This window comes from Acanthochromis polyacanthus, chromosome 17 (genome assembly GCF_021347895.1).
Source record: "Acanthochromis polyacanthus isolate Apoly-LR-REF ecotype Palm Island chromosome 17, KAUST_Apoly_ChrSc, whole genome shotgun sequence".
NCBI lineage: Eukaryota > Metazoa > Chordata > Actinopteri > Pomacentridae > Acanthochromis > Acanthochromis polyacanthus.
In genome coordinates this window covers 5870792-5889923 of record NC_067129.1, presented here as the reverse complement: position 1 = coordinate 5889923, position 19132 = coordinate 5870792, and the positions used below count along the sequence as shown (strand labels likewise).

The 19132-nt window shown below is 39.8% G+C and overlaps 1 protein-coding gene and 1 long non-coding RNA gene across 2 annotated transcripts in view; one reads left to right on the top strand and one right to left on the bottom strand.

Moving 5' to 3' along the window:
• Positions 1–621: 621 nt before the first annotated feature.
• stk10 (serine/threonine kinase 10) overlaps positions 622–19132 on the bottom strand; it is a 52265-nt gene continuing 33754 nt past the window's right edge. Inside the window, exons 7-20 of the mRNA XM_022205080.2 lie at positions 18905–18986; positions 13044–13178; positions 9311–9661; positions 8802–9230; positions 6312–6436; positions 4734–4857; positions 4376–4555; positions 4152–4244; positions 3875–4004; positions 3664–3788; positions 3386–3574; positions 3176–3301; positions 2945–3058; positions 622–2458 (exon numbers count right to left, since the gene is read on the bottom strand). Coding sequence (XP_022060772.1) covers positions 2318–2458; positions 2945–3058; positions 3176–3301; positions 3386–3574; positions 3664–3788; positions 3875–4004; positions 4152–4244; positions 4376–4555; positions 4734–4857; positions 6312–6436; positions 8802–9230; positions 9311–9661; positions 13044–13178; positions 18905–18986 — 2344 coding nt within the window. The 3' untranslated portion in view covers positions 622–2317. The remainder of the gene's footprint in view (positions 2459–2944; positions 3059–3175; positions 3302–3385; positions 3575–3663; positions 3789–3874; positions 4005–4151; positions 4245–4375; positions 4556–4733; positions 4858–6311; positions 6437–8801; positions 9231–9310; positions 9662–13043; positions 13179–18904; positions 18987–19132) is intronic.
• On the top strand, positions 4529–5159 carry LOC127530535 (uncharacterized). Its single transcript, XR_007937119.1, has 2 exons — positions 4529–4629; positions 4785–5159. It is a non-coding gene; the product is annotated as an uncharacterized LOC127530535 (long non-coding RNA).

Below are 19132 nucleotides of genomic sequence, written 5' to 3'. Positions count from 1 at the left end.
ACTGAACTGTGACATTTTCTGTCCATTTTGGACGACATACTAAACTAAGACATTTTTGTTAAATTTTGTGCGACATACTAGACTGACATTTTACAGACATTTTTGACCACATACTTAAGTATGACGTTTTGGTGACATTTTGGACGACATCCTTTTTTTAGTTGCTTTGTAGTTCCCCCCCCCCCCAGTCTTTTTGTTGTTGTTTTTCCAATACGTAAGTAAAGAGGAATCCAGGAAAGCAGGAGAGTCCTGCAGTTAAGGGCCATGAGCTTTTCAAATCTCTTAACTGGATGCCACTTTTAGTTTCCTCTCACATCTGGTCCAGGTCTTGCAGGTGCCAAGGGAACCAGAAACCACTTCTACAATAAAGACAAGCACATCACTATTTAGAACAATAGAACATTTCTCATATAACAACAGGTTACATTAAAGTACTGAATAGAACTTACCATAATGCACAGTTGATCCTTTTCTTGCTATTTTCTCACAACCCTGCTTTTCTCTCTGGTCCCATACTTTCAGAATTAGAGGATTTGAGCATTTCAGAGGCAAGTTTTTTTGTTTGTTTTTTTGTCTATCACCTCAGATTTATTTCTCCAAAAAGTCATCATGACAATCCAGTAATTAGAAAATCTGCATTTATTAGGAGTTATTTACAACAGTGGTTCCTTCTGATACAGTTTCATTCATACAAGCCCTCCACACAAATAATGTTATATAAACTGAGGCAGAGAGGAAGACATAGATGGAGCCATTAAACATGACAGAGAAGAAAACATTTTAAAATAAATTTAAATACTTCAGAGATAAGAGTGTGAGAGAGGGAGAGAGAGAGATTAAGTTGTACCTGATTGCTGACCTAATTCAGTGTAAACCTGCAGGCCGAACTACTCTGTAAAAACACTTGATCTCGCTCAACAAAGCAATGGGATCCTCAGCTGCAAAATTGAGGCTTCAGTTGAAGATTAAACATCTACAGGCGTCTAACAGCAGACTGGATTGTTGCATCCCCTTAAAAATGATATGAAGAGTTGTGTTCCAAAAGCAGATCATCGCGTGACAAATTAAAACACAAATTTATTGCTTTTTAAGTAATTAAAATGATAAAAGACTGAGTAATTTTTAACCAAATCTCAAAAAGATCTACATTTGGAGCTAAACTCTTCACATTATTCCCTCTCTCAGTGCAAAGAAAGGCAAAGTTTAAGAAAAATAAACCTCTTTAAGCTTAGCAAAGACATACATCTAATATTGCACATTGGTTAGCAGGCAGTTCATTCACTGCACAATTATACACTTAATACATTTTTTTAAATCCAGATTTAAATCCCCCATATAACATCCTTCAAACAAACAGTATTTTTGCTTTGGCTTTGTCAGATCCCATCCAGTGTGACTGATTTTACAGTAAAAAAAAAAAAAAAAACAGAAAACAGCAACAACATGTGACAAACAATTAGTAATCCCTTGTTTGTTAAAATATAACTCCTAAATAGCAATCCAAAAGAAATCAGTTAATTTTATTAACTTTGGATTCAGCTTCATCCCTCATTTAAAAAAAAAAAAAAAAAAGACAGATACAAAATTATGAGCACATCCTTCATACCACGGGCGGTGGATATTAAGAGATTTAAAATAACATTTACAGTGATAGATCTGGATGATGATGTTCTTTGTCAGTAAAAATAAATAAAGGCAGACTTTGGCAGCTATGTGAATGCACTAAACCTAATGGACGAAGCAGGTCACTAACCAAGGTATTGGAAAATGGGGGGAAATAAGCGTTTTGAGCATGTTTTCGGTCATACTACTGATAATTTGGGGTAAACAAAAGGTACTTAGTTACTGGCTCACTAGTTTTCAAAGCATTCTTTCTTAGTATGCAAAAAAAAAATTCCCTGGCTGAGTGATTTGGACCAATTCCAAACATTAAAGGCATTTTACTGAATATTTACTCATTACAACAGATTATTTAATTTGGTGTCTTCAGCTCACCTAAAGCGACTAGCTGCTATATTATTCTCATGTTTCAGTGTTGAGCTATAAACACATTTCGACAGAAAAAGAAAACTAAGACATTGTATGGAAACAGATATTAGCAAAACATTTTCAAAGAAAAAAACTCAGATCAGGAGTTAAAACATGGTTTAAGACATAAATATTCACTAAAATTATGAATGAAACCTAATGGAGGGATAGGCATGCTGCCATTACTGGCAAAGCAAATTAAACTGAGGCAGCAGGGAACACCTGTGAGGTGTCTGTGTTGCTTCTATCAGTGGGCAGGAAATATTGTGCAGCGTCACAGCATCTAGTTTTATGTGTTGGAAGAGTCTTGGTAAGGCATAAACCTGGAGAGCTTATGGGGAGAACTGGGATTTGGGCAATCAGAGCTCTCACTCATCTTGAAGAAATTCTCCTGTTCTTTTTTCTTCGTGTTCAGCTCATCTTCAAGGGCCTAAGGATGGAAGCCAACATATGTATAAGATTACCTCATCAAGATGGAAACTTGTTTAATGTGCAAAGGCAAAAACGCCAATAATCAGGACCAAAAGCATTTGATGTGCCCAATTTTGCACTATTTTAACGTCATGCAACATCAATATTCCTGTACCAAAAAGGGAAAACTTTCTTTTGTTTGGGTAATAAAGTCATAAGCAGGTTTTTTTGTTTGTTTTTTTTTTTTTAATGGGAAATGTAAAGATCAGTCTGCTCAATCACCAGATCTAAATCCAACTGAAAACCTGTGGAAAATCAAACGCAAAATGGAGAACCACAAGTGCAATAATCCACACTGCTAAACATGGCACTTTTAATTCAGGTTCAGAAAGTCTGCTTAAGCACTTAAGTTCAAGTGTAAGTATTATATAAAACATAGATGTAACAAGTGTAGTTCTATGTGTTTAAGCAGAATTGGTATAACAAACTGACAGGAAACACGTACCTTTTTTCTGGGCTTCAGCAGATCCCTCCACTCCTTCAGCAGCTGGTTGTGTTGTTCATCCAACTGCTTGAGCCTCTGAGTCTCATTCTCAATCAACAGGTGGCATTTTTCATTCTGGAGCACAAAATGAGCTTAGTTAGCAACTGTGGGCTGGTTGTTGTCCAAAACAACCATGCAAACCAAAAAAAAAAAGTGTAGAAAAGAAATGTGTAAAGATGAAATGATGCTCACCTGCAGCTGCAGAAGCTCTCTGACGTTGCTTTCGCATTGACCAACCATCTCCCTCATCTGGTTCTCGTGTTTCTGTTGCTGATGCTGCCGCTCCGCCCTCTGCCGCTTCTCCTCCTGCTGAGAAAACTAAAGCGCCACAAAGGGAGTGAGTTGGTGAATAAATTAACCTCATTCTCTAATATGAAGTGAGGAAAACGTCCTCCTCTCTACCTGTTTGATCTTCTCTCTGTCCTCCGAGGCGCTTCCTGTTGAGTTGATGCGGAGGCTCTTCTTAAACATGGCCATGCGAGTTTTCGCCTCGCCGCGCTGAATCTTCGGCAGCCGACTCTTCTCCTGCTGCTGCCGAGCTTTCAGGATCTCAATCATGCGCTGGTTGTAGCACTGCATCTGTTCCTGCTCCTGCAGTGACGCAAGAAATAGGCATTGAAGAACATGGAATCGAGTCAGAATACAATCTTATGAATCAACACTTGATTTTGTCAATTTACCTTCTCATGTTTCTTTAGGAGTTGATGCCTTTGAAGGAAGTACTGGTCTTTCAGCTGCTGCTTCAGTAACTGGTGTCTCTCGTGAAGGTTCTTCTCCTCCATGTCCCATATCGTTGCCTCACGCTCTACTCAAAGAAATGTAATGTTGTTGCTACTGTACCAATTTAACTTAACAACAAGACTTCCGGATCATTACTAACAGATACTCTACCTCTGATTAGGTGGTGCTTTCTGTCGAGGCATTCCCTCTCCATCTGTGCAATCTCTCTCTTGTTGTTGTTGATGATCCTCTTCAGCGTGGTGTCCAGATAGTTCTTCTGATCTGACAAGAATTTCTCCTCCTAAACCAAAACAAAGAGAAACACAAGAGGAAAACGAAAATCAATGAGATTTAAAGTGGCTCAACAATAAGAACAATGGAATATATTTCACAGTTTTGGGTTAACTAAGCGTAGAAATATCAGGACACTTAGTGCTTGTTGACGTACGTCTCTTGTCTTCTCTTCTTGGAAGGAGTTCATCCGCTGTTTCAAGGACTCTTTACGCTGACTCCTGGGCAGCTTATCGACAGACTGTTTTACCTAAAGAAGACACATCAGAACGTTCTTTTTTTGTGTTGCTCCTTTTTCCACATTCCATTTTGATTTAACTGGACTTGAAGCAAGATCATAAACTGGTGAGTAACTTCACAAACACATTATTTCAACTGTACCTCCTTTTTCTTGTGTTTTAACTGATCCTGGAACTTGCGGTAGTCTCGTTCCTGCTCTGTTTTGATGTGTTTGGTCTCATCTTTAAGTTTTAAATTGTGGTCCGTCTCCATTTTCTCGATCGTTTGCTTCTGGTGCTTCTCCAGATTCTCCAACTCCAAGTCATAGTGCTTCTTCTTGGACTGGGACACACGAATAGGAAACAAGCACATGATTATTTTAGGTGAAAATAAAATTTGCTTCCACCCTGATCCAGGTAAAGGAACAACTTTCTGACAAAGTCTCATAGCTGTTGGATTGCACTGCATATTTAAGTTGTGCTTATAAACCGTCATCTTACTGCGAGTGGCTGTGACTTACATGCATCTCCTGGTCGAAACGTCTAAGCATTTGTTCTCTCTGCATTTCCAGCTTGCTGTTGAGAACAGCCTGAACGCGGTGCTCTTCCTTCTGCAGCAAGCGGAGGTCACGCAGCTCCTGGCGTCTAAACACACACAGAACATTACACACAGCTGGGTCAATATAGAATTGCAGGACTTTTTGTAACATCGTTGACCGGTATCATAGTTGACATTTTTGGAGGAGGAAATGGCATCATATGGAGCAGGTCATGTGATCTGGAATTAAGACACTTCCTCGAGAGATGTTTCGTAATGGGTAACTTAGTTGAAAGTGATTTCTTGGACACAGATACAACTTATTTTCCATATAAAATTTAATATATTGCCTAAAAGAAATATCTGTCATGTTTATCTCAAATTAATAAAAAGACATCAATCAAAACTATCTCTGCATGAGCTCATTTTATTAATGTTTAGCTAATTAGAAGGTGGTTGTTATCAAACTGGGACGGTTATTGAGTTGACATTCTAGTGATATCCAGTTATTTTTTTTATTAATAAGTGATTGTTTCCATAATAAATAATTATGGAATTTGTATAGACATGATCATAATGAACATAAAAAAGCACTTTTTAAAACTTTTAATAAAAATGTATGCAAGATATAGCCCATGAACTTCAAAAGTCCTTTAATTATATAATGGCCCCGCTACTAAGCAGTGCAGGGATGGAAACGCTGTTTTCTAGACAATTAATTTGAAAAGTAAAGGTTATAGCAGCATCTAATCGGTCTGAAATGAATGTTCAAGTTGACATTAGCAGGGAATTATTTCTTGTTGAGGCTTTGTCACAGTGAGGTAAGATAGATAAGATGGAGACATTGCCAGAAAAACAGTGAAGAGCTGAAAGTAAAACTATTTGACTGGCTATATAAAACAAAATCTCCATGCAGACATGCTTTGACTGGCTGATGCAAAGATGACCTGTACATGTATTAGTTAAGCTGAGCTTTTCTTTTTTCTACAAAGATTTATTTCCTACTGGAATTATTAGATGCAGTTTCATATTCTTACCACTAGATGGCAGGAGTAAAGCACAAGAACTCCCTGGGGCTTCAAAGATGGTCTGGTGAGTTTAAGACTACCCTAATTGCTCACTTAAACATTTCTGTCTTCTGTGAAAAATAAGAATAAAACTGCACGAATCCTTCATTTGGAACATTTGGGTTCTTTGCACCAAATACTGATCAGATTGTCTTCATCCTGACTATTGCACAACTTTATGTTTCTCTCAATGCACAGACCAATTTAGTCTTTTTCCTGCAACCGTTTGGCTATTTGTACACTCTAATCCCACATGGCTAAAGCCCAAGGAGCAGAGTATCTTATATAAAGCAACAGCCAACAAGTCACTTATCACAGTAGAGCCAAGTTTATGGCAAACATTTATCAAAATAAAAGAACAGATTTTAAGAAAAAATAACCAAGAAATGGAGACTTAAATAAAAACAAATCTGTTCATTTAGATGGTCAGTACCGATTATATATATTTAACTTTGTTTACTGGATGTGTCTTGTGTACAGAGTCGTCCACATACCTCAGGAATCTCATCTCCTCATCTTTCTTCTCATCATCCTTGATGATCTTGGAGGTGGTCACGCTCACCTCCACGCCGTCGATGACGAACTTCCTGGTTCGCTTCAGAGTCTTACTTGAAAAGGCCTGACGGGCAGACAGACAAGATCAAAAGTCACAAAAAGGATGGAATTATGTTTATTTAAACCTGAACTACATGAAAATCCTTTCTTGTGGGGCAGCAGGTTCAGGATTTCCACACCGTTTCCTAACACTCCTCCACAAATCGGCAACAAAAAAGGGTCAAATTCTTCTTCAAAATCTTTCACTCATATTGCCCACAATGCAGTGGGACCAATGACAGCTTAGTGGGTGATTCAGGTGTGTTATGCCAGTCGCAGGTGGCCTACAGAGGTCTGGTCATGCTCACTGCTTTATAACTCAAGACCTGCACGTTTTTTTTTTTTCATTTTTAACCTTCAGACTGAACCAACAGAGTTGATCTGACTTCACACAGCTCCTGCTGGAAAACCTTCACCTTTAAATAAATGTAACTTTGTGATTCCCAGTGTCGTGTTTTTATCTGGTAAAGTGAAGGCGGATGTGTGTGTACGCGAGTTGACAAATGTGTTAATTTTCCCGTCAGTCAGGTTTTACTGTAACAAGAAGCGAGATTCTCCATCTGTCAGCGTTATGAGGAGCGTCATGCAGGAAGCTACTCTAACGACAACAACACGGCCTCATCCACAAAATATGACACAATGTGACCTGACTTAACCGTCAACTCTTCTAAAAGATTTTGCCAATTCTTGGAATTGATTCAAGGTTATTTCTGATTATGGGCCTGCAGAAAAGAGGTGAATGACCTTTATTTCTTGAAAACCAGATTGAAAGTTTTTCTAATTCTGGAGGTAGGAGGAAGACAGCACAGGTCACTGAAACAATGCCTGCTGATGTCATCTTATATTTTCAGTCAGTGTTTAGTATGAGTCAGAGCGTCTCCTTTTAATTAAACAGGCAAAACTGTTAACTGCTAAGCGAGCACGTGGTATCAAATGGTTACATTTCCAGTGTTTGCTATCTAAGCAAACAATATTTACCAAACTGATATGACGGAGTTTACTCGGCAAACACGGTCATTCAAACCCTGCTTGTCATAATTTCCAGGTTTATAAATAGTTTAGATATGAGGAGAGATGTAGACTGAAAGAGACAGGAAACTATAACCAAGGCAGCTCTTCTCCCTGCAGTGAGGGAATTATTGTGGTTTGTGCTGTGAACTGCTGTCCACTGTTACAAAGCTTCTTTATGAAGCCAACACAGCTGAGCAAACACACTCCATATGAGTCCTTGTGAGGCTCCTGCCACGAATGACAGCTACTGGATGCTCCTTTTGCACCGTTCTGTGCTGTTGATTCCCTTTCTAACCAAGTGAAACACTTACAAAGGCAATAAATCTAAGTGTGTGTTTGTGTTTTGACGCGTTATTAAGTCCACACCGGCTCTATTATCAATTCTGTAATTCAGCTGCGTTGTTTGTGTTTGACTCTGTTGACTTCCCATCACTCCTCATTCACAAAAATGGCACAGTTCTTCTGCACACACGGACGGATTCATGAGCACACGCTGACGCTCCCAGTCATTCACTGTTGTGCAGAAAACACACACGCCTCCTGTCCAAAACAACAAAGATGGTGCATTCTCTGGCTGCAGGCTGCTAATCTGTTCTGGAAAGACTTCACATGTCACAAACAGACATGACTCCCCCAGCACACTCAATAGGATTTCAATCATGGTCAGTCCATAAGCCTCCAGAAGCAACTGAGCGACAATGAGCTGCATAGAAACTTCCATCCACAATAGTGAATGCTGAGCTGTGCCCACACAAAGGCCACCACTGGTCCCGATGAATGGAAAGTGTTGCATGCTAACGTCTAGCTTCCCAACTTCCCTCCCTCATCACAGAAGAGATGTCAAGTTTGAGGATCGTTAAGAGGAGATAAATTGCCCTCTGTGGGTTCAGAATGTTCTCAGCTATCAGGCAAAATCTTCTCCAAGACTCACTAAATAAATCCATGTTCAAAAAACTAAAAAAACTCCGTGTTTAGGGATGCTAATTTGTATCATTCTTCCTGTGTGTTCCCCCTGTGTGCTGCAAGCCTAACGGGAGACAGGCCATCCTCTGTTTCAGATGGTTTACACCCACACCCCAAAACACAACACAATGCAGTTTCAGTTCCTCCAAGTGTCCAGAGAAATAGTTTTTCCAAGGAGGGGCTTTCCTACTGAGGCGGAGACCTGCTTCTGTCTGCCTGCAGCACTTAAGTCCTCAACTATTTGACCAGAAAGGCGTGTTCTGCTTCAACACTTCAGTGAATGAGGGACATCTGAGTTCATTCATCTTTCCTGAATCAAGAAACCAACATTTATTACCATTTGGATTATTATGCCCAACATTAAAATAAGAAACAGTGAATAGAACATTACATTAGATCAAGAAAGTTTTGCTTACCCTTGAAGATATGGAGAGGTTCTCCTTGTGGATGGACATGTCCATGCTCTCAGACGCCATGCTGCCTGAGTAAGAGTACCGTTTGTTGATAATCCCTCCGTTGATGTAAGGTGAGACAGTCTCAGAGTTTTCTCCTATTGATGTCCGCTCTGGAGTACCTTTGCTTAGGGTGCCGTTTGCCCCAGAACGGGGCGCAGGTACTGGGGTGGGAGCAGAAGAAGGCGTGGGACTGGATGCTAGAGTGACAGCAGGACTCGGGCTTGCAGCCGGTAACTCTCCGTTAGCTTTAGTGTTGCTCTCTTCCTCAGTCACTTGGATCTTGGGCGCCTCTGGTTCTGCAGGGCCTATGATGATGTTGACTTGTTTCTCTGAGGCCTCGGGCTGCTGGAGAGATGGTGGCTGTTCTGTCTCTGGGGTCTCCACAGTAACCTAAAAAATAATTTTAACATTGTTTAACACTTTACGAGAATACACCAGCAGGTACAGGATTATTTTAAGTCTAAAAGTACCTTCTCCTCCTCCAGTGTAGGGGTACTCTTCCCATCCTCAATGCCCGAGTCTGAACTGGAAGTTTTGGTCGAGGCCTCGCTCTCAGATTTGTCTGACTCCAGAATGGCTTCATCGGCCAGTTTCTCTCCCATGTCCTCTGGATCTTTCGGTGGGAGGTTCTGTCTCGGCACAGGAACAGGGACCACCATGTTGGGGTTTGCCTGCTCCTCCGTTGGTCTATCTGGCTCAGCCTCTTTCTTTGGAAACGGCATCACTGTGGTCGGGGACGGCGTGGTGGGGCTCGGCGTGTCCAGGGAATGGTCTTCTTCCAGACTGGTCTGACTAGTCTGGCATGGTTCCTTGCCTGGAGACTAAAAGGAACAGAGAGGTGCCGTTATGCACCGGTGTGGCAACACATTTGATGTTTTTTTGGCTTTAAATCACTGGTGGTCTCCCAAATGTTAATGTTTTCAACCTTTGCTTCCAGTCCAAATGCTAATGGATAAAGTCATTCAGGCCTCCCACCTCCAGTGCAGTAACTTTAACCTTTGCTTTAGCAGGAATGCAGTCATTCCTGCTTTATGCTACTTTTAACTGTGGCTGAGATGTCTAATGTGAGCTAAGTGCACTCATCATTACAGAAGTGAAAAGCCGTATAAATCAGAGAGTTCTAAATGCCATTATTACCAAGAACGACGTGTGATTCTTAATGAGTGATTTTGTTTTGTATGGAGCAATACATTTGTTAAAATACACTGACTTCACTGTTCTTTAACTAAGCATCATATCTGCAGTGTAAATTTATGACTTACAGTGGCAATTTAACGCCACAAAATATAAATTTTAGCACATATCTTACTCCATGACGATAAAACATACACTTACTTTCAAGTGCATTTAATACCATTTAACTGAACTTTGAGTATTTCCATGATGCATAGATGCAAAAGCAAAATTGGGGATAAAAATCCTGGCAAGACATACTGTATAGTCCAGCACACTCAAAAGAAATCACAAGCATCCTAAAGACAAAGTGTAAGCACTCCAAAACCACCTAGAAAATAAATATCAATCATAAACTGTCAAAGAAAACGACCGACTTCATGATGCACCCCAAACAAAAGAAGCTAGAAGAGAAAGTACAGTTTAAGCAGCAATGATAGAAATTCACAGAAAGAGGCAATTTCAACAGCTTTACCTGTGATTGCAGAAAGCGCTGCTACACTACAATTCTATAGTCTGTAGTTATAAAAACCACTGAAGATGATTACATGCACAGCTATCTGTCAAACTGAGCAATTCTGCATCTAAAAATCCCACTTCCACTGGAGGTAAACAATACCATAAGACACATTTATGATCCGGTTCGGCATCTCTATCGTCTCAGCAAACAGTTCTGTCTGGCTGTGTGCGATATATAGGAAAAGATAAATAGTTGGGTAACTGCCTGACTGCTTTCAGCACCTTGGAACTGCATGTGTCAGAATGTTGCTGTGTGCGAGCAAGCGGGAGTTTCTGTTTGTGCAAGCAAGAGTGCCTTCGTTGACAGAGATGAAAAAACAACCATAGTGATGTCATAGTTATAAAAGCACAGATACGAGGAATCTGATGTGTTTGGCCATTTATGGTTCTTCATAGTAAACTGTTGTTTATAAAGAAGGATGTTAACATTTTAAGATTACTTTGTAAATAAATGTCCTTATAAATGATATTCTGGCTAATGTAGCATCGTAGTAAGTGATCTAGTTCATGATAAATGTAGCATTTTGTGTCTAAAATCCTAATTGTCTAGAAGGTTTTATTTTGGGGAAACTCCTTTAGCACGCAGAAAAAGTCTTCTTACAGTAAGACAGGTGCTTTCTTTTCAGTAAACATTGAATATAAAGCCAGACTAGACAGCAATAGTCATATTACAATACCATTAATTGGTCCCAGATTCATTTTCTGCGGTATGACAATGACTAGAACACAAACACAGAGTCATGAAGATGGAACCTTGGACAGTTTGTGCTGTTTTAAAGGGCAGTCACAAATAATATTCCGTTTACTGAACTTCATATAAAATTAAAATATAATTAAATTGAATCAACAAATTAGAAAACTATTCATAGCCTTATTTTGGAAACCATCCTTATTTTGCCTCAAAACATTTCCACAAATGTAACCCCAGTGTTTCATTATCAGTATGACCACAGCAATGACCAGTTAGTACTGGGGTTAGATGAATTATTGGGGTCCATATTTTTCCACTTTACAGACTATCGGTATTATTGTTTTCATTAACCGATTATCAATAAAATAAATGTCTGATGCAGCTGCCTCTTCGTCTGTAGTCACTCTGTGGTCACAGCAGTGCCCTCCTAGCAAAAACTGAAAACACAAACCACATAGCAGGAAATTGGCTGCTTTCACAGTGGCTCAGGCTACACCAGCGTCTTGCTGTTAAATTAGGAGGCAGATTACCACGGAACAGTGTCTGGAAAATAAGAACTACAAATGCTTTATTATATTTGGAGCTTAGTGGGCAATAAAAATGATTAAGTTAAACAAAACAGAGAAGAACAGTAAATAAGTGCAGGAGAAGAGGGAAAAATTGCGATAAAATTGCTAAATATTATTAATATTATTGAAAACGCCTTTTTAGGAATGACAGGTTCTCTGCTATTAGCCGTTAAAATTCAACATGTAATGCATATCTGTTGTAAATATCGGTTATCAGTCTTTTTTGATTACCAACTATCGGCATCAGTATCAACCCTGGAAAATCCATATCTTTCAAATCCTACTATATAATAAATTTAGAAGCCATCACATCAACTGTTGCCATTATGAGCGAAGGAGATGAGCAAACGTTCACCTTTATGGAGAGAAAAACATCCATAATCAGCACATTTGTCTCATGACTGTTTCGAGGATGCTCTGCAGATCCTCCATAGCTGTTTGGAAACCATCTGTTTTTATTTAAGGGTCAGAGTACAGCCGCAGAACAATGACTGACCTTAAATAATTTACTCCATCAAAGGTTGTGAAGCAACGGTCGTTTCTATACAGGAGCGAGGCCGAAGGGAGCACCTATATTTAACCGTGTGTGGGTGTGGGTGAATGCCAGTATTCCGGTTTCTGTTCCTTTGTTTGTGCTGAGGGCAGGCGGTAATCTGCACTCTCATACTATGTTACTTTCTAATCTTATGTCCTCTGTGGATTTATGAATGGCCTCTGCAGAATGGAACATCAATCAGTTGGCAGGAAGGCTATGTTTACCGAAAACAATGTTCAAAAGGGTCACCTAGCAAGGACTTTAAAAGTGAGTTATGGCACAATCTTTGGGCTTTAGGGAGAATGTGTATGCGTGCAGGTAGGTGCATGCCTTTCTGTGATCATCTGCACGAGTTTCGACTTAATTACACCGTCTGGTGACACTGAAATTAAGGCCTTTATCTAATTCTTACGTATCTGTTTCCTCTGAGGACCACACAGCAAGAAGGAAGAAAAAAAATCTGACAAATGCCTCGACTGTGTCAGTAAAGAAAATGCTACTTGCATGTAAATTTGTAGAGGCCAACTCTCAGCATCTACCGTCCCTTTGTTATGTTGTGAAACCAAATCATGTGAACTCGTACAACCCAACAGCTTGAAGCCACAAGACCTTTCAGAAAAGCTACTAGACTGCTTACTCTCTTTTTTGGAAACAAACAATGACAAAAAGGAAATTGAAGGAGTGGAAAAGAAAAAAAAAAGATCCAGGTTTGGTACCCCAGTGAGCTCCATGGCGTCGTCCTCCTCTCCTTCCTCTCTATTGTCTTCTATTTCCTCCATGACCTCAGCTTTGGCCTCGGCCACCAGCTCTCTCAGCGGACGGTTGGACGTCACCGATTTCACAAAAGGGTGCTGCGGACACAATGAGGAGAGATTGGCATTAAGCATCAAGATACATAGAATGATAGCTGGTTTTAAAGCCACATGTTTGAATTTTAGTACAATTAACTCTGCAGAAACCCCACAGCATTTGCATGTTGTCTTTGTGCTGAATGCAAGGGACAGTTCAAGGATTCATCAGTGAAATAAAGGCAGGCTGTGCCATAAAATCTAATCCTAGTAATAAAAAAATAAAGCAATTGCAGCTAAGTGCCCTAATTTACCCGCAGGACGGCAAGAGAATGCAAGACGAGGCCACAAGAAACTTTCACTGTTTGGGAAACTCCATCTGCCACCTGCCAGTTCCTGAACAACAATAGCAGCCTCACAATGCAACTCTCCCTGTTCGCTCGAACATCACGCACTTAAAATAGCAAAACGCATTTTTAGTTCTGCAACACCCAAGGAGCAAATGCAGAGTTTGCCTCAAAGCAAACAAGGCAGTGATAATAAGCTGAGTGCAAGGGAAATAAAAAGCTAAATTAAAAGCAGAGTGCAGCCGGGATAAAAGGCTGATCATCTATTATTCAGATGCTTTGTACCGCTGTGTAATTTAATTGGAACAGCTGACAAAGGGGAAAGAGCCACAAGTGGTGCTGGACCATGAAATGTGTATAAGACTGTGTGTGTGTGTGTGTGTGTGTGTGTGTGTGTGTGTGTGTGTGTGTGTGTGTGTGTGTACACACATTTGCTGTGGGTGATCGCAGTTGTTTTATGTTCAGGGGCTTGTCCTTGAGAATTGCATTAGGCTTGAGCTGTTAGATTCTCCAGTGGCAAACAACAGTCAGCTACTGCCTAATGAGTACCGTATAAGCAGAGTGTTATTTAACTGTACATCAGCGGAAATATGGATACATGATTTACATTTTGAACTGCTTTTTGGACACCTCCAATTCCAAAGTATTTTTATTGTTTGTGCATACTGTCTACATTGGCGTGCATTATTATTTGTCTCTGTCGTTCCATTTATGCAAAACAAGCTATTCTTCCATTTAACTGTCAAGCAGTCTTGGGTCAGATTTTAAATTTTGCAGAAATACTGCTGCTATTAATTGTGTTTTGATTTCAAACACGGCAAATTTATTTGCACAATAAAAAACCAGCATGAAATTGAAATTCAACAAGATTTACTACAGATGAATATATAATCCCCAGGCTGCTTTCCTTACTCGATAACAGCAGTGTTTTTTTGTTTTTTTAAAAAATTGTATTTCGATACAAGCTTAGCAAGCGACAGTGGCCGAGCTGAGTAAATAAAGACGCCCTAAACAGTTCAACTGAAATGATTCACATTCCAACGACCGCGCCGCAACTTCCCAAGTGACCGGCCAACAGACTGTTGAAGCCACACAAACATGGGTAGTACAAGTTCGATGAGCATATGCAGGGACTTCAGGATTTGCAGCAACAAGTTCAGTTTGACATGCTTGGAAGAGAGAGTTGCAGTGGACATTTAAGGGCAAAAGTGCATAAATAACCCAAGTCATGCATTATGATAAACAGTCAACTAACCTCTGGAACAAAATGAAGAAGCCTGGTCTTTAATTAGACATAACCATCAGGATGAATGATTCTGGTAACGAGACATTGATGCAAGAGCCAAAACAAGGGTCATGACTCCCATTATGGGGCATAACAGTGTAATATAAAGCCTTATCACACAGCAAACAATGGAAACACATAAGTTCTCCACCTTCGCTAAAAAGTTCAAATAACTGGCATCCGTCAGTAAGGTGATGCCTTCTGTGTCTTGGGACACCGACAGATTGCTCATGATGGGTGTCTTGCAAAACCCTAACCCTCAAAGCATTACTGGGGAGTATTATGCATCAGAAATGCAACAAGTAAAAGAAGCAATTCAAGAAATGGAAGAAGCAGAAGCAGCCGAATGTGAGTTTGGAAGGGATGACAAAGCCTGAACATCAAGTCAATTGCAGTTAAAGATGACAATGTTAAAAAAAAGCAGTGCAGGAATAATCTTTCTTCTGTGACATTTTCTGGTGAGGCCACGATCTTTTTGAAGTACTTTTGTACTATCTAGAGCTCCAAGCTAATGATCATTTATAATCATTTAAAGGTGAAGTCTGCAATTTTGCAGAAAGATTGAGCTTTTTAGCATAACTGCCAGATTTACTGTCCCTAAGAAGATATCTGCTGGATTTGAGAAGAAGTGTATTGGATTAAAACTTGATTACTCCACCAAAGATGATAAACTACAGACTGATCTATTATTTATTTGGTTCATTACAAAACTTGGAGAAATGTCCAGTACAACTTACTGGAGCTGAAGGAGCCGAGCAGAGATATCTTTTTCTTGTCTTACTAGGATTCGAAAAACCCCAAATTTCAATAATGTTAAGGCAATGAGAAACAACAGATTTTATTGTTTGGAATTTTTGTATGAAAAATGGCTTCCACAAGGAAGAAAAGTTTGATTTAACTGTGATGAATTATCAGTTAACTAATTAGCTAATCATTGTAGCTTTACTACTCTCCTTCATTTAATATTAAAGGCCTGCAGCAGTGATGTTGCCCCAGATTATGGGAGACACAGACCTAAACCTACACTGTTAGTTAAAATTAATTACCGGTTTAAACAAGACAGAGATCAGATGAACAGAATACCTACAGTAGCAAACATCTGGGGCTTCAGCTTCAAACTGTTTATTTTAGCAAATTAAATCAAACCTCCCGTGCTAAAGCTAAACACAGCTTCCCTGAAATCAAAGGGAGAAAAAAGGCAAACTGTGAAGCACTGCTGCCTTGTTAAATCTGGCTATGTTTTTTCTTTTTACCGACACTGTGGATCAAGAAGTGGATCAGTGAAGCTCTCTTTTTAGGTTTCACGTTGCTTTAAGACCCAGAGAGGTTGGAGATTTGACACGCATGGCCGGCTGTGAAAAGGTTAAATGTGAACAATATGGCCCACGGGGTTACCAGAGCAGGGCTACCTGTGTGTGTTTTTTGGTGTGTCTGTGCTTGTCGGGATAAATGTGAGTTTTAGAGCATCACTGAGGACATTCTGGTCAGCCCTCGTGTCTTTGAAGGGTGGTTCAGAGGTTAAGGGTTATAATTAGGTTTAGGTTAAGTTTGGGGAAGCATCGAGGTTGGAGCAAGTAGTAATTTTCAGTCTGTATAAATAAAACTGACTTTTTTTACTCAAATTTTGAAATATCTGAGATTTCAATCCCCCCACAAGGTGCTCAAAATTTTTTCAGAAAATTTAATTATATATATTTTTGCCCAAAAAAAGCCTCTCACTGTGTGTAACACTCACGGGAACTTCTCACAGCTTTACTCTGACACTTATGATGGAAGCTCCACCAAAAACAACATAAAAAATCCTGACCATGAGAAACTATGTGGGAGGAGAGGCTGCGTTCAGTATAATACTAGTCATCCAGATGGTGTCCCGCCAACCACACGGCCACAGTGACTGATACTGTGTCATGTTGTTGTGTATACATTCCTCACAGGCACACATGTGGGACAGACAGAAGGCGAGAGAGGCTGAAAGAGGTAGAAAACTGAAGAAAAGCTTCCTGTTTTCTATGAAAAGCTCACTGATAAACACTTCAAGAAGATTTTGTTTCCTCTTTTTAAAAACACACACCACTTTTTTCTTTGACTTATCCCCATCACCCAGCTCAGTATCTGCACTTCATCAGCGAATACTAGCAATACAAAAATCAGCAAACTTGTCACATTTACTGATAATAACTTCCTGTTAGCTGACATCATCCGACATGCAAGAATCCAATGCCATCACTGCACAATCATCTGCAGCCGCTACAGGCGCAGCAGGCATGATAAACATCTAAAACCTCCAGCACGGCACCAAAAACCGGACCGCGCCCGTCTCTTTCTCCCCCTCTACTGAGGAGCACATGCAGAATTCCCAGTGGGCCCGGGGTCTAGGATTTTCATCTACGCCTCTCTCTAATTGGCCAGAGGTGGTGAGCTGAGGGGGATCCAGGCGCACCATTGGCCGGGAGCAGGAATGTAAATAGCTGGCATTCTCTCAGCTGTGGGATACAGTCAGGAAACCGTGGTTCTGAATTTTAATAGATGCTACTCGTTCTTTAATCCACACCCTGTGTACTGCTTTTCCTCAATGCTTGGAATTCTGGAAACATATGTCGAAGCTCATCTCGGGATATTGCCAAAAAAAATCACCACCATGAGCCCCTCCTTAGCAAGACAACTGGTACATTTGTTTGGAGATATGAGGTGCCACACCCAATCAGTATCACCAGCATGATTTACTGGAAAACAAATAGAAAACTCAAGAAGGACTATTCTGAAAATGATCACTCCCTCAACCCTTGCAGGACAAAATGGACCCGTTTTAAAGTTTGAAAATGTGGAAAAAAAATATATTTTCACAGTGTAACTTCTGATGTTACATTTTGAAAATTTTGGGGAATTTTTTGAATATTTCTTGGTGGAAAAAAAAGAAATGTTAAAAAAATGTTTCTTAAGAACATTCACAAAAAAAACATTTTTGTGAATGTTCTTAAAGAAAATATTAAAAGTTTTATTGATATATATGTAATCACTTTAGATATTTTTTAGGATTTTTTGGAAGATTTTTACTCATTTTTTGAAAACCTATTTATATAAGAATTTTCTTTCCAATTTTGGGGTATTTTTTAATAAAAATTTTAAGGGGATCTTTTATGGAATTATTGGAACTTTCATCATGAAGGTTTTGCAAATTTTCTGAAATGTTGGGATTTTTTTGCTGAATTTTTGGATTTTTTTTTCAGACAAGGAAAAAATACTTTTTGGTACCTGCAAATGAAGAAAACAGGAGGGTTAAGATCCTGTACACTCCCCTTGTCCTAAGGGTCAAAAATGACTCGTCTCCTCTGAGCCTCTGAAATAAAGCAGCTTCACTGAATGAGAAACCAACCTGTCATGTATCACAAGTTTTGTGAATGTCTGGGTTTTTTTGCTCTTCAGAAACACTATTTGATCAGTGGACACCTTCTCGTTTTTATTACATCACACATGCTAGGTACTGCATAGGTTTAAACATTTTTTATTTACATAGAGATAAGAGAGAGAGTACTTCTATTTCCAAAGAAAGTGCCAGAAATGTGCAGAAGGTGGCTCGAAATTCATTTTTGAAGGGAAACAACAGCGTACTGTATATCGGTCTATGGAATAGAAAACTACAAAACTCAACAACAAAATGCGAATCTTCTTACATCTTCAAAATCATCAAAAGTCATTGCATTTCAAGTTGAAAAAAAGATCATTTAGGGGGTTTTCTGTGCTATTTAACATAGTGGCTGGGCCATTTTAGACTCAAAGACAACACAAGGGTTAATAAGAAAAACTGAACCTGCTTCAAAAGAGAGCTTCTAAAAGCCCTGAGTCTTCACCGCCCTTTGCTGCACCTTTTAAGCTCTCACTTAACTTTTTCCCACTCTAACACAATCCCGCTCCTTATACACTTGCTTCATTTCCTGTGCACCTTCTACTCTTTCCCCTACTCCCATGCCTGCGCCCTCCACGGGGCACCGCTCCCTCCTACTGGCACAGATCGCTCTATTCATGTCCTAAAATAGAAGATTAAATTGCTCCTCATGTGTGTGTCAGTGCGAGATAAAGATGGAGAGAGGACAACGTTTGATCATACGTCAAACTGCAGTGTTGTGTAATGTCTTCTCTAGGATGTAACTGCACACTACCTCCATGAGTTGGACTGCAGTCGGGCGAGTCTCTGGGTTTTTATCCAAAGCTTTCTTCAGGAAATCTTTGAACTCCTGTGTCCTGTGGGGGGGAAAAACACAACAAATACAAATATTGATCACAAACAGAGGTGTAAAGAAACAGTTACAACATTCTAAAAAAAACATTTTCACAACCATATTCCAGAATGGGATGCTGGGACACGTGGCTCATCTCTGCACACAGCT